This window comes from Gymnoscopelus microlampas (genome assembly GCF_963454915.1).
Source record: "Gymnoscopelus microlampas genome assembly, chromosome: 15".
NCBI lineage: Eukaryota > Metazoa > Chordata > Actinopteri > Myctophiformes > Myctophidae > Gymnoscopelus > Gymnoscopelus microlampas.
This window is the reverse complement of record NC_139952.1, coordinates 2,427,062-2,442,380: the sequence shown is the minus strand read 5'-3', so window position 1 is coordinate 2,442,380 and position 15,319 is coordinate 2,427,062. Positions and strand designations below refer to the sequence as shown.

Here is a 15,319-nt window from a genome sequence, read left to right as displayed (position 1 = left end):
AGTGAGGCTGTTCTATTGGTGGCGTTGTATAACTAGTGTAGTGTTTAAGTAAATGAAATACATCCTACTTATAAACTACCAAAAGTAATGCACCTATAAGTGGCTACACCAGGCAAACTAAATGGGGGTGGGGGGTATGTGGATAGCCGCGGTGTGAATGACATGACCGAGGTCGTCAAAACGCAACATGTACTTGCCAGTGAATACGATCTCCAAACTACAAAGCATCCATCCCCAGTTAAATCATATCAAGATCGTAACCCGACACCCAAGTGCTGGGCTCAGCTATAGGACTTAGGAGTGTGTCGGTGTCGCAGTAAATAGCAGATCTACAAGCTCACAACGTGTCATGAATAGGAGGCGTTGTGAGCTTGTAGATCTGCTATTTACAGCACGCAACACCATTGTGCAATTAAGTATGTTGTGCTCAGTGTTGAACGCGTTACTGTAACGCCGTTATCTTTTTCAGTAACTAGTACTCTAACACATTCTTTTTTTAATTCAGTAACTCAGTTACCGTTATTACATGGTGCGTTACTCCGGTATTTTTATATAGTATGTATATATACAGCGAGACGAAAAGTGACTGTGAATTGTACTTAAGTACAGTACTCGAGTAAATGTACGCATCGTATCGTATACCTTCGGAAAAAAACTAGAACACAACACTGACTTTACACCAGTCTGTGTTGCGGAGACGCGCTGTGCTCGGCTTTGGAAGCTCTCTCTCTCGCTCGCTCTTTCTTTCTCTCTCTCTTAACAGCGTGTGTGTGTTTCTGTCGTCAGGAAAGTTACACGACTCACTCGCCCAGGTGGTGTTAATAATAGGCTACTAATCACCGTAATCGTAACAAAATTCAGAATCACAGCGCTGCCGCTGCCTGTTTCGGATTCCGCACGTTTAAGTAATGAATTAATTAGTTTGTCTATTTATTAACTGCGTCTGCTACTGCAGTCTGTAGCCTGTGGTACATGAAAACTCCTGTTACAGTCAAGGATCACCTTCAACCTGGTGTTTGCACTTTCTCCATTTACGGTCCGTACATCTATATAAACGTTCAGATTTCAAATATAAAGTGCTTACCCCATGGCCACGGATGTTACAATTACGCACGGGACTCTCAAAAGTACCCGTATATTCTGTATTGTTCAATGAAAAGCATTTTAATCCGATCACTGGCCATTTTTTCATAATGTATCGGAGTGCAATACACCTACCAACCGAAAGGGTCACTCAGCTGAAAGCATGTGGAGAAAATGGCCACAGATCAGATTAAAATGCTTTTTATTGAACAATACGAATGATACAGGTACTTGAGAGTCCGTATACATGTAACATCCGTCGCCATGGGATAAGCTATTTATATTTGAAATATGAACGTTTATGTAGATGTACGGGCCATAAATGGAGAAAGTGTAAACACCAGGTTGAAGTTCATCCATGACGGTCGTGACAGTCGACCGTTGTGTATCCATTACTCCCTCTTAACATTTCCCATGTTTTTAGTTTATTGAAATAATGTCATGCACATTTGTCCAGTGCATAGCCTACTGCAGGCCTTGTTGACTAGATTTAGAAGAGATTTTGAAGCTCTTGCTCCTGAAATGATCGATTATTTTTAAGGGAAAAAGCCATCATTTAACATGCAAGTCAATGGGTGAGAAGCAGAGATTGCCAGGCGCAAATGGTAACCACTAGATAGATGGTGGTTAGTTCCGGGTCCCGGTCAGACCGGGTTTAGTACATTTGGATTAACCTCGGTTCGTTTCGGAACGGGTCCAGTCTTCCTCGGTCCCGTTTCGGGCCGGGTCCAGTATTTTAGAATGTTTTGTCGGTTCCGTTCGGACCGCTCTCCCTCGCGATTGAGATCATTTTGTTATTAAAGAAAGCCTCTGTGCTTTATTAGCCCCCCCCCCCCCCCCCCCCCCCCCCCCCCCCCACACACACACACACACACACACACACACACACACACACACACACACACACACACACACACACACATATACACACCCACAATGGCGTTTCTGGGTGTACTGCTTGCGTTTAAAACAAATTCTGCTTCACAACTTTTCACTGTTAATGCAGCTATTTGTCTGCTGCCGACAGAAGGGCTATAGCTTACTTGATTCCTAAAATAGCAGACCTACAAGCTGACAACGCGTCGTGGATGCGACGCATTGTGAGCTTGTAGGTCTATGTTTTTAAAACATAATAAATAAATAAAAATAGCATACTGGATTAAATGTATATAATGATACAATCCAGGACCCAGGTCCAGGGTCTTCAACGTTTTTCAGGTCAAGGACCCCTTAGCTGAGAGAGAGATCAAGCAGGGACCCCCAGTAGACTACATAGGCTTGTATAAAACTGTGTTGCAGACTTTCTTTCGTTTAGCTGTTTCTGTAACCTCAAGAGGACACTTATGGAACCAAATGGACCCCGACGTGAAATAGGCGCTAAATTCGCCTATAATAACTTCAGAAAAGATCAGCATTCATTTTATGTTCTACTCCTACTGTTGGTGTCAATATAAAAAAAAAAGGTTTATTGGGTGGGGGGGGGGGGGGGCATGCATTTTCCTCCAGTCACTCGGGGGCACACGCACGCACACACACACACACACACACACACACACACACACACACACACACATACATACATACATGTTATTATATTATGTGTAAATATAATACAATACTATTATATAGTAATACATTGTCTTCATCTCCACAGAGAGAGGAAGAGGAGTGGTTGTGTTGTGACAGAGCAGGCGTCCAGGTGTTCAGTGTGTGAGGAGGTTCTGACAGATCCAGTTTCTACCCGCTGTGGACACTGGTTCTGCAGACAGTGCATCAGCTCATACTGGGACCAGTCTGCTCCAACAGGACACTATGGCTGTCCCCAGTGTGGACAGACATTCAGAACCACACCTGGACTGAAGTCACCCAGTCAAACCACACCTGGACACAGTAAGACTGGACAGAATTTGCACTAATTCAAATGGCATGTTAATAAATGGAATGCTTAAATTGCAGAATACATAGTCAGACTAAATGTTCAAATTAGTTTCCGTATCAATATCTAAGTGGAAATAATGAAGCTAAACAACTATCAACTCTGGACAAAAACAACTGGTCTTGTGTTGCTACATTTTTCTTAACAAATTGTGTGCTGAATGTTTAAATAATATTTGTTTCTCTCATGTCAGATGTCAGTCTGCAGGATGATTTGAATGATTATAAGATCAGTTTGAACAGTCTTGATGATGTGACAGACCACATGACAGAAGATTCTGGAACCTCCCTCACCAGCACCTACACAGAGCTCTACATCACAGAGGGAGAGAGTGAAGGGGTTAATAGCCAACATGAGGTGATACAGCTTGAGACCGCTTTCAAGATGAAGACCTTCCATGACACACCAATCACCTGCTGTGACATCTTTAAACCCCTCCCTGGCAGAATGACACCCATCAGAAGAGTTCTGACCAAGGGCATCGCTGGCATTGGAAAAACATTCTCTGTGCGTAAGTTCACTCTGGACTGGGCAAAGGGTTCGGAAAATCAAGATATAAATCTCCTGGTTCCCTTTTCATTCCGAGAGCTGAACTTGGTCAGAGATGAGCAGTATAGTCTTCTCACACTGATCCATGAATTCCACCCAACATTAAAGAAGGTCACAGCAGAGCAGCTCGCTGTCTGGAAAGTTGGCTTCATCTTTGATGGTCTGGATGAAAGCAGATTTCCATTGTTCCAAAAAAAACAAAAAAACAAAAAAAACAATGACATTGTTTCTGATGTCACAGTGACATCATCAGTGGATGCTCTGTTAACAAACCTCATCGAGGGGAATCTGCTCCCCTCAGCTCTCCTCTGGATAACCACCAGACCTGCAGCAGCCAATCAGATCCCTCCTGCATGTGTCGACATGGTGACAGAAGTGCGAGGGTTCACAGACCCACAGAAGGAGAAGTACTTTAGGAACCGATTCAGTGATGAGAAACAGGCCAGCACAGTCATCTCACACATGAAGACATCAAGGAGCCTCCACATCCTGTGTCACATCCCACTATTATGTTGGATCATTGCTACCGTTCTGCTGGACATGTTGAGGACAGATGTGACAGGACATCTGCCCAAGACCCTGACTGAGATATGCTGCCACTTCCTGTTGGTTCAGACGAAGAGGAAGAAGAAGAAGTATGATGAGACACATGAGGTGAATCAACATCAGCTCATGGAGACGGACAGGGAAGTTCTCCTGAAGCTGGGCAGGCTGGCATTTGAACATCTGGAGAAAGGTAGCATCCTGTTCTACCAAGAAGACCTGGAAGAGTGTGGTCTTGATGTGAAAGATGCCTCACTGTACTCAGGAGTGTGCACAGAGATCTTCAAAAGAGAGGGTGTGCTCTTCCAGAAAACGGTCTACAGCTTTATTCATCTGAGTATCCAGGAGTTTATAGCCGCAGTCTACCTGTTCCATTGTTTCTCAAAGAAGAACAGGAAGGTACTGAAGACATTCCTGAAACGTTATTATTACTCCTTCTCCCTCTCTGACTTCCTGAAAGTTGCTATGCAAAAAGCCCTGAAGAGTAAAAATGGCCACCTGGACTTACTTGTTCGGTTCCTTCATGGCCTCTCACTGAAGTCCAACCAGAGTCTGTTAGGAGGCCTGCTGGGTCAGACAGAGAATAGTCCAAAGAGCATCCAGGAAGCCATCAACAACCTAAAGAGCATGATAAACACTCATGATATCTCTCCTGACAGATGTATCAATATCTTCCACTGTTTGATGGAGATGAACGACCACTCATTACATCAAGAGATCAAACTGTACCTGAACGGATCAAAGGAGAAACTGTCTGGGAGCCAGTGTTCAGCTCTGGCCGTCATGCTGCTGATGTCTGAGGAGGTTCTGGATGAGTTAGACCTGGACAAATACAACACATCAGAGGGGGGGAGAAGGAGACTGATCCCAGCTGTGAGGAACTGCAGAAAGGCTCGGTTAGTAGTCAAGTGAATAGAAACATCCTAGTGACATTACAGCTAACACTATAATTTTTGATTGATTGAAATTTTTATTAGGCAAAAGAATGTAAAACAACACAGTTACATTTATAATGCTTTTGCCTAAAAGGTCCGGCCAAAAAAGTCCTTGCGGGCTTGTCTCCATTGGGGTCCTTGAATTAATAATTAGAAATTAAGGTTGACATAAAGGTTCCAATAAAACTGTCTGTGTCTCAAATAGTGATTAGTGGTATTGTGTGTATGTGCAAATAAAGGCCAGACCACAATAAAGCAGGGTAAAAACTAAACTAAGAGTCTAAAAGCCCTGCTGGTTACCCCCACCAGACCAGTGGTTTGAACCCACTGACATTACCATCCTCTCAGTAGTTAAAATAAAAAAGATAATTGTTATTTTTAATGGTCCTCATTCACACAGCTCTTAACATTTCTGCTATATTCTTTAGTGTAGATTTGCTTTCAAATAAAGAGCCACGTCTGATTCAGGAAAGGCTGTGTAAAGCCTTGATTTGTGCGCGACTCAGGTGTATCAGATGATGAATTCCACCAAATAGTAAATATGCCATATATTTGCTCATTCTCTCTTTATTCAATTCACACCTTCAACTACTGGTTGAACATTGCTCTCTTCCTCTGTTCAGTCTTTCTGTGACGTCTAGTGGTGTTGACCGTTCCACACTCTGCCACTCCCCCCACCTCAGACCTTTTTTTTTTGGTTCCATTCCTGAACCAATATAGAATATTCGCGTTGTCTGCTGTGGTAGAAAACCAATGCAAAACTGTATTAAAGAAAAGTATATAAACTCCAAAAAAACTCTCACAGTGTAATCACTATGAGCCTACTGATGATCCAGGTTTAAAGATAATGTTTTAAATATGGTTTTGCTCTTGTTAAGATCCTATTAATGTAATTTAGTAAAACTAGAGGTTCGGGCCACCCAACTGATATGACCATATATGGAGATCTCTATCTGTCAGTCCTTGTCCTTTTCATGGGACACTGCGCCTATGACACACATAGGCAAAAAAAAAAGTAGCTAAAATGTACCTGAATAAAAAGAATGTAGTTTTATATTAACTGTACAATATGTAAGTACATCAAAGGTGGGGAAAGAAGCCTAGGCATTAGCCAGAGTACTCATCAATAGTCTGTGGTAACCAACATTAATTGGACTCATTCAATCGCCAACAGACAACCCCAACCTTAGTACACACAGAACAACAGGAGAACTCAAGTCCTCAAACTATTCATATGTGTCCTCTTTATGAGTTATTCTACCATGAAAACAGACCATACCATATGATAAATGGACCACACCATTAGTGAAGGGGTGTACAGAGGATGGCTTTTTAAACATTGAGCTTGGTTACTCAGATTTCTTACATTACATTAACTTTTCATCTGTTGTTTACTTCCCTGTTCTCTAATCATACTTAAACTGTTTATGTCTGCATAACTAGATACAGTAGGAGATCTCTTAGTTAACTTCCATGACAGTGAACTAGATATCATTTGTTTTGATAGTCTCTTATTTAATCTGTATTTACAGACTTGTTGGCTGTAACCTCAGACAGACAGAGGTTGAAGTTGTGGCTTCAGCTCTCAGCTCTAATCCTTCACATTTGAGAGCATTGGACCTCAGCCAAAACATCCTGCAGGAATCAGGAGTACTGGATCTGCTCTTAGCTGGACTGAAGAGTCTGCACTGTAGACTGGAGATTCTAAGGTCAGATTTGTATCTTACCTGATTTAGTTTTTATCAATACTGTGTTATTATGTACCGTATTATGTGAATATATTATGACTGCTGTGGTGAGAATGTATTAATAAGATTGATATCATGGTAACACAAGCCTGCCACCATGTCCTGCCATGCTTATACTGTATACAAAATTACACTATCGTTGTTGGATGTATTTTGTCAGATCTTCAACAAGTTCTAGTTTTGATTATTTATATTGATATTAATGGGTACAACCGTTCATTTCAGGAGTAGGGATTTCACTAGATGAGGATATGGTATTTTTGGATGTGGTATTTTTTTATGTGGTATTTTTCTCCTTCCTATGAAACATCTTTCTGAACTCTGTAGATCTGAATTCCTAATACTCACCATATTGTGATGGAGAAAACATTTGGGGTTGATGAACTTCTCATTGATATAGTTTATTTGGTCTATTTGGTCTAAAGTTTAAAAAGGATCAAAAAACTCAAGCAATACCTGACAAAGACCTATGAGACACAGAGAGCAGGAACATCCTCAAACATTTCAAATTACATTTGTGAGAAACATTAGGATAGCCTTGTTCATTTGTAGCAATTTTCAGATGATCTTGCAATGATTGTTTGATGGTAGTAACAGCCTTGTATTAAAATATGCAAATGCATTAACTATCGTGGAACAAGTGAGCTGAACTTTATCTTAAGAATCTGTCTTTATTTTCTTTCTTGTTTTGTTGTATTCTTGTTGTATTTTTTTTTCCTTTCCACCTCTTGGGTAGTCCAAAACCCTGACAGTCCATCACGGCCAGGTCCAGGTTCTCAATCCAGGAATAATGTATATATAACATGTTTTGTGTATTATTTTTTTCTTTTTTGATCTGTTGTTTCATTCTTCATTCAGACTGGGTCAGTGCTGCTTGTCAGAGAGATGCTGTGAAGTTCTGGCCTCAGCTGTAAACTCTCATCCCTCCCTAAGAGAGTTGGACCTGAGCCTCAACATGGTGAATGATTCAGTTCTGGAGAACTGCATGTGAGTAGACTTGGGCTGTGTCCATGTTGGATAGTACAGTGTGTGTGTGTGTGTGTGTGTGTGTGTGTGTGTGTGTGTGTGTGTGTGTGTGTGTGTGTGTGTGTGTGTATGTATATATATATATATATATATATATATATATATATATATATATATATATATATATATATATATGTATACATATACATATACATATACATATATATGTATATACTGTATGTATGTGTGAGTGTGCTTGCACACAGGGTGTGTGTGATGCGTCAGTGCAGTAGTGTGTAGAAGTGCTTGTAGTTAGTGCATGCTGCTCCTGCTTGCTACTCTCTGCTTTTCAGCTAGCCCTCCTTGTGGGGGTGAAAAGAGGAGCCGAGTGCGTAAGCCTCCTCTTGCCGGTACACAGCCTCTCCACCGCCAAGACTCCTGTAGTGCCTCCTCGTGGCCACATACGGTAACTGGGACTTTGCGGTCTCAGGCTAAACTGGAGGGGATCTCGGAGCAGCAGTGGGCCCCAGAGGCGAGTTGCGCAGGCCCACCGGTGTTTGGACACGCCCTGGCACCCGCCAACCACTGCCCCACCTATGGGTTAAATAGTACCCCCCCGCCCCCCCCCACTGCTTTGTGGTACCTTTGGGAGAAGGAAAGGCTATGGGAGTAAACCCAGACAGATAATCAGGAGTGGAGCCCCCAAGGCGGCTGCGTGTCACTGCTGACCTCCTGCCGGCAGCTCCTGCAGCCAAGCTGATGCCAGATGTATTGCCTTGCTTTCCTTTGGATCACACCAGCACGGCCGAGAGGGGGATTCTGATGATTGGGCAACCCAGGATCTCCATACTCCCTGCCCAGGCTTGCGCCATGGAGAGGTCACTCCAGCCTCCCCCTGGAGGGAGGAAACAACACGGAAGCTTGCAGTCTACGGGTTCAAAGTCCTACCCGTCTGGCGAAGAGAATGGGGCGCCACGTGTGCCAACCTCCCAGCGCCAGCGTCATCCTGGCGGGGCATGGGGTAAAGCTCAACTAGTGGACGTCAATACTGAACTAGTGAAAAACAGGATGAAAACGAAGAGAACGAAAACGAAGATACCAGCTCTTCGAGTATCAAGCTGGAATGTCAGAACCATGCGCACAGGGCTCTCGGACAGCCTTGACCACATCGATGACTCGCGAAAGACAGCCATCATCGACCGCGAGCTCCACAGACTAAATGTTGACATCGCTGCCCTCCAAGAGACACGTCTCGCTGACTGTGACTCTCTGAAGGAAAAACACTACACCTTCTTCTGGCAGGGCAAGAGTGCAGAGGAGACCCGAGAGTATGGCATGGGATTTGCTGTGAAGAACACTCTGCTTCCCATGATAAACCCACCGACAGGAGGCTCTGAGCGGATCCTTGCAATTCGCCTATCCACAAGTAGCGGGCCAGCCAACCTGTTGAGTGCTTATTCCCCGACTCTCTGCTCACCATCAGAGTCAAAAGATAAGTTCTACGTGGAGCTCAATGCGGCTGTCAACACCTTCCCGAAAAATGAGCATCTGCTCCTTCTGGGAGACTTCAATGCCAGGGTAGGTGCTGACCATGAATCCTGGCCAGACTGTCTTGGTCACTTTGGAGCGGGGAACATAAACGAAAATGGTCAGCGTTTGCTAGAGCTGTGCTGCTACCACAAGCTCTGCATCACCAACACCTTGTTCCAGACAAAGCCTCTGCACAGGGTCTCCTGGAGACACCCCAGATCTAAACGTTGGCACCAGCTTGACCTCATCATCACGAGGCGAGAGGCACTTAACAGTGTACATCTCACACGGACGTTTCACAGCGCTGACTGTGACACAGACCACGCACTAGTCCTCAGCAAGGTCAAGCTACAGCCAAAGCAGATCCATCACACCAAGCAGAAGGCCCGTCCACGCATCAACGCAAGCCGCTCTACCAACCCGGCTGTCACACAGCGCTTCCTCTCCTCCCTCGACCAAGAACTCTGTGCGTCAAGCCAGCAGTGTGCTGTGGACAAGTGGAACTGCCTACGTGACACCATCTATGACCAAGCCATTGTAGCATATGGAAAGAAAACGAGAAGGAACGCAGACTGGTTTGAGGCTAGTGCAGCAGAGATGGAGCCAGTTATAGAGGCTAAGCGTACCGCTTTCCTCAAGCACAAGAAGAACCCCTCCCAGAGGAACCTTGACGTCTTGAGAGAGGCTAGGAGCGAAGCCCAGAAAATGGCACGATGCTGCGCAAACAACTACTGGCTTGAGCTCTCCTCAAATATACAGGTTGCCTCGGATACAGGAGATATCAGGGGCATGTATGAGGGGATCAAGCAAGCAACCGGCCCGTTCATCAAGAAAACTGCACCACTCAAATCAAAGTCTGGTGAAGTCATCACTGACCGCAACAAGCAGTTGGAAAGATGGGCTGAGCACTACATGGACCTTTACGCTACAGAGAACACTGTGACAGAGGAGGTTCTGAATGAAGTTGCAAACCTGCCTGTCATGGAGGAGCTTGACAAGGAACCCACACAGGAGGAGCTCAGCAAAGCCATTGACAGCCTCGCTTGCGGAAAGGCCCCAGGTGCTGACGGGATAACACCTGACGTCATCAAACTTGGGAAACCTTCCTTACTGCCGCACCTTCATGACCTCCTCTGCCTCTGTTGGAAGGATGGAGCTGTCCCTCAAGACTTGCGTGACTCCAAGATCGTCAACTTGTATAAGAACAAGGGAAACCGCAGTGACTGCAATAATTACCGCGGAATCTCCCTGCTCAACATCGTTGGGAAGGTCTTCGCCCGTGTCGCCCTCGCTAGACTCCACCTCCTTGCAGAGCGTGTCTACCCCGAGTCACAATGTGGCTTTAGGGCAGCAAGATCTACGGTGGACATGATCTTCACCCTTCGGCAGCTGCAGGAGAAGTGCCGGGAGCAGAGGAGACCCCTGTATCTGGCCTTTGTTGATCTCACAAAGGCCTTCGACCTTGTCAGCAGAGATGGTCTCTTCAAGCTGCTTGTGAAGATCGGCTGCCCCCCAAAACTATTTGCCGTCATAAAGTCTTTCCATGACAACACACAGGGCTCAGTCTGCTGGGAAGGAGAAACTTCAAAGGCCTTTCCAATCCGCAGTGGTGTGAAGCAGGGATGCGTTCTTGCGCCAACCCTCTTCGGAATTCTCTTCTAGCTCGTACTGTCTGTTGCATTCGGCTCATGTCCCGAAGGTGTGTACCTACACACCAGAGCGGATGGCAAACTTTTCAACCTTGCCCGTTTGCGTTCCAAGACCAAGGTAACCAGTGTCCTCCTGAGGGAAATGCTTTTCGCTGACGATGCAGCACTAGCATCCCACAATGAGACTGGGCTTCAGGGGCTGATGGACAGGCTTTCATCTGCCTGTAAGGAGTTTGGTCTCACCATCAGCATTAAGAAGACCAATGTCATGGGCCAAGATGCTGAAACTTCTCCCTCCATCTCCATTGAAAATAAGACTCTGGAATGTGTTAACACCTTCACATACCTTGGATCCACAATCTCCAGCGACTTGTCACTCGACACAGAACTGAACACCCGTCTTGCAAGAGCCGCCACAGTGATGGCCAAGCTGTCAAAAAGAGTATGGTCAAACAACCGTCTAACTGTGCGCACAAAACTCCAGGTCTACCAAGCCTGTGTCGTCAGCACCCTGATGTATGGCAGCGAGGCCTGGACCACCTACACCAGACATGAAAAACAACTAAACAGCTTCCACCTGCGTTGCCTACGCCGCATCCTGGAAATCTCTTGGCAGGATAAAGTTCCCAACACAGAAGTTCTGGAACGTGCTCACTCCACCAGCATGTTCACCATGCTGAGTCAGCGCCTTAGGTGGCTTGGCCATGTCCACAGGATGGACCCCAGCCGGCTCCCCAGAGCTGTCCTGTACGGTGAGCTGTCAACAGGCTCCAGACCTCTTGGTCGCCCACGCTTGCGCTTCAAGGACGTCTGTAAACGTGATATGAAGCTGGCAGGCATTGACCACAACAACTGGGAGGAAGCTGCAAAAGACTGTGGTGCTTGGAGGCGGACTGTCGTTTCAGGAACTCGCCTTGCTGAGGAGAGGCACATCTCCTTGCTGCAGGTGAAGAGGCAGAAGAGGAAACTGCTCGAAGCAGCCCCCACTCCAGCACCAGACCCTTCCCCATTCGTCTGCGACAATTGCAACAGAGACTGTCACTCCAGAGTGGGGCTGGTCAGCCACAGTCGCCGCTGCAAGAGAAATTGACCCCTCAGGCGCAACCCATCGTCATCACTGACGGACGGATGCCTATGATGATATGTATGTGTGTGTATATATATATATATATATATATATATATATATATATATATATATATATATATATATATACATACATACATACATACATACATACATACATACATACATACATACATACATACATACATACATGTATGTATGTATCGATGTTAGATTGATATACACAATCTAACACACATATATATATATGTGTGTTATATATATGTGTACATATATGTATGTATATATATATATATATATATATATATATATATATACATACATATATATATATATATATATATATATATATATATATATATATATATATATATATATATATATATATATATATATATATATATATGTGTGTAAGTATGTTAGACTGTGCACTCAATACTTGGTCTGGGCTACTTTTGAACAAATGATTTCATCAGCCTGTGGTTCTGTTGAGGTGTTATGGAAGCCCAGGTTTGCTTTGATAGCAGCCTTAAGCTCATTTGTATTTTTGAGTCTAGTGTCTCACACCTTCCTCTTGACAATACAACATCTATTCTCTGTGGGGTTCAGGTCAGGTCAGTTGTCTGGTCAGTTAAGCACAGTAATACCATGGTCAGTACACCAGTTACTAGTAGTTTTGGCTCTTTGGGCAGGTGGAAGTCCTGCCCAAGCTTTATCTCCATAAAGCTTGTCAACATACGGAAGCACAAAGTCTTCCAAAATCTCCTGGTAGATGCTGTGTTGACTCCAGTGTGAAGTTTTCACTGTCAGTGATGATTTTGGGTGCCATGCAATCTGGTGTTGGTCCACTGTGTTTTATCAAGTCCAGAGTCAACACAGCATCTATCAGGAGATTTTCAGTTGTCTAAACAACATGCTATCTAAATAACATTCTGTACATTTGTGGTTGAGAAATAACAAGACATATCTAAGATATATCTGCATAGTAAACTTGCATTAAGAACAACATATATCTACATAGTAAACTTGCATTAAGAAAAAGATCTATCTACATAGTAAACTTGCATTGCAAGATATAACTGCATAGTAAACTTGCATTAAGAACAAGATATATCTGCATAGTAAACTTGCATTAAGAAGGGATAAAGGAGAGTGGAGTGCTAGGGGTTAAGGTGGAGTCTGAGGAGGTGATGAGATCCAAACTGGGCAGCAGTGAGTATGTCTGGATGGGCTGCAGGGCCAAGATAATGATAGGAGAAACACTGTAGTGTCAGGTAGTGGAGACGTTCTGTTGGACAGTTAGACATTGATGCATTGTTGTTCTATTTCCTACAGAGTGAAACATGGAAGAGAAGATTGGCTTAAACCTCTACTCATTACAAAATGTGAGTATCTGTCTGTCTGTGTCAATATCACACATTAACATTTATACCCTGTTTTATACTGGGTTGCCCCTCCCCCGATACTGTCCTGAAAACTCTTCAGTAGAGCTTCCAGGGAATTCAGGAGGTTTCTTTGCTCTTGGCCCGGTCCTTAACCCATTAAGACCTGAAAAGCCTATACGTTGTTATACCTTTAAAACCGGGAAAGCATCTGTGTCATTTTAGATGTTTCTATGTATATAGCAACATGAATCTTTTTATTTTTTTGAATAAAACATTTAAGTTTTTCAGAAAACTAAGGTCATGTGGGTTGAGAAACAATGGGCGTCATTCACTAACCTGGTCATAAATAAGGTGTATATCCTGGTCATAAATAAGGTGTATATCCTGGTCATAAATAAGGTGTATATCCTGGTCATAAATAAGGTGTATATCCTGGTCATGAATAAGGTTTATATCCTGGTCATAAATAACATATGTATATTGGGATAAGTCAATTCTGACATGTGATTCATGAAAGAGGGTTCAGAGCTGTGATTTGTGCGTATCACAGGTGTATCTCAGTTGTGTTCTAAAGTCACTAGTGTGCTCCCGTGTAGATCCTTTGTATTGTTCTACGCCCCATTTAACACCATAAAAGGCAACCAGAAATAACCCACGTGAAGAAAAAAAAACCTGCAAAATCACAACGCGTCAAGTCGCACCACATTGACAACTTGTACATCTGTTCTGTCTGGAAGTGAGTCCCTCGATCGCACGATGGATCAGCTGAACGTTAATAAAGTAATGATCTCATAATGAGAATAAGAAGTTACAATGTTTAACCCCACCACCAAATAATAGGTTAATAAAACGTGGAAAGTGTATTATAGAAGCCTTTTCTATTAAATAATGCTCACATTTGACTGAGGTAACAGTTTGAAGCTGGAATCCAGGAACGCAGAGATCCGATTATGGACCAGATCACACTTTATTGATTACTGAGGATAAACCTGTCCTTAGGATTAATAACATATCCTGTCCTACGTCAGAATGGTGAATGGATATTATGGGCACAGATTTCATCCATACTGCATCCTCATCTGATCATAAGACATAAGTGTGATGTGATGTGGTCAATAATATAAATGAATAGCGCAACATGTTGCCATGAAAGTCCAATATGTGAAACTGTGGCCACATTTGCAGAAACGGAAAACACACAGAGGGACCTAATAATTCAGCTCTAAATGTGTCAACTGAAAAGAAATACTTGGTTGAACTTGCATCATGTCTACCATATGCATCCAAGCAATAGATCTTTGACATATGTTTTTTTAATGTGTTGACACATTTTGGGCACATAAAAACATTATTTGAGGTTTGGCACTATTGTCATTGATTTTTCATGTAATAACATATATGAAAGGTTTGAGACATAAGTCTGTGTATACGAACGAATACTTAACGTGGGAAGTCACGTATAGACCAATTATTTGTTTACTAACATTGAGCCTGGACGCACAGGTGATTGTTTCACGCAATCAATTCCCAACCTGTTTCGGGGTGCACTGGTTTCAGCACACCCCAACCCCCTCTTGTGTGTGTTGGCTAGTGAGACGCGTCCTAACGAGACCTGATATAATGGGTTTCGTTGCGCGCATACTGGCTGCACGCAGCCAGTATGACGTCGTCTGTTAAGGGGTCTATATGCACATAAGTACAAAATATGTGAGGACCTGAGCTTAGTGAATGAGACCCAATGCCTCACAACGCCTCACATTGTGACACATTGTGTGCTTGTAGATCGGCAATATTTAGAATAAAGCCAATCTACAAGCTCATGTGTCACATTTAGACACGTTGTGAGCTTGTAGTTCAGCTATATTTGAAACAAAATTTGCCAATCTAACAATTCACAACGAGTCACATT

The 15,319-nt window shown here is 43.6% G+C and overlaps 1 protein-coding gene across 9 annotated transcripts in view; it reads left to right on the top strand.

Moving 5' to 3' along the window:
- LOC311062090 (NACHT, LRR and PYD domains-containing protein 12-like) overlaps positions 1 to 15,319 on the top strand; it is a gene marked incomplete at its 3' end in the record, with an annotated part of 437,600 nt that overhangs the window by 110,425 nt on the left and 311,856 nt on the right. For 8 of the 9 annotated variants that reach the window (XM_084080884.1, XM_084080889.1, XM_084080886.1 and 5 more), the window contains one exon: positions 6,579 to 6,755. The exons of the other annotated variant lie outside the window; for it this stretch is intronic. In XM_084080884.1, coding sequence (XP_083937010.1) covers positions 6,579 to 6,755 — 177 coding nt within the window. The remainder of the gene's footprint in view (positions 1 to 6,578; positions 6,756 to 15,319) is intronic. 9 annotated transcript variants of the gene reach the window in all.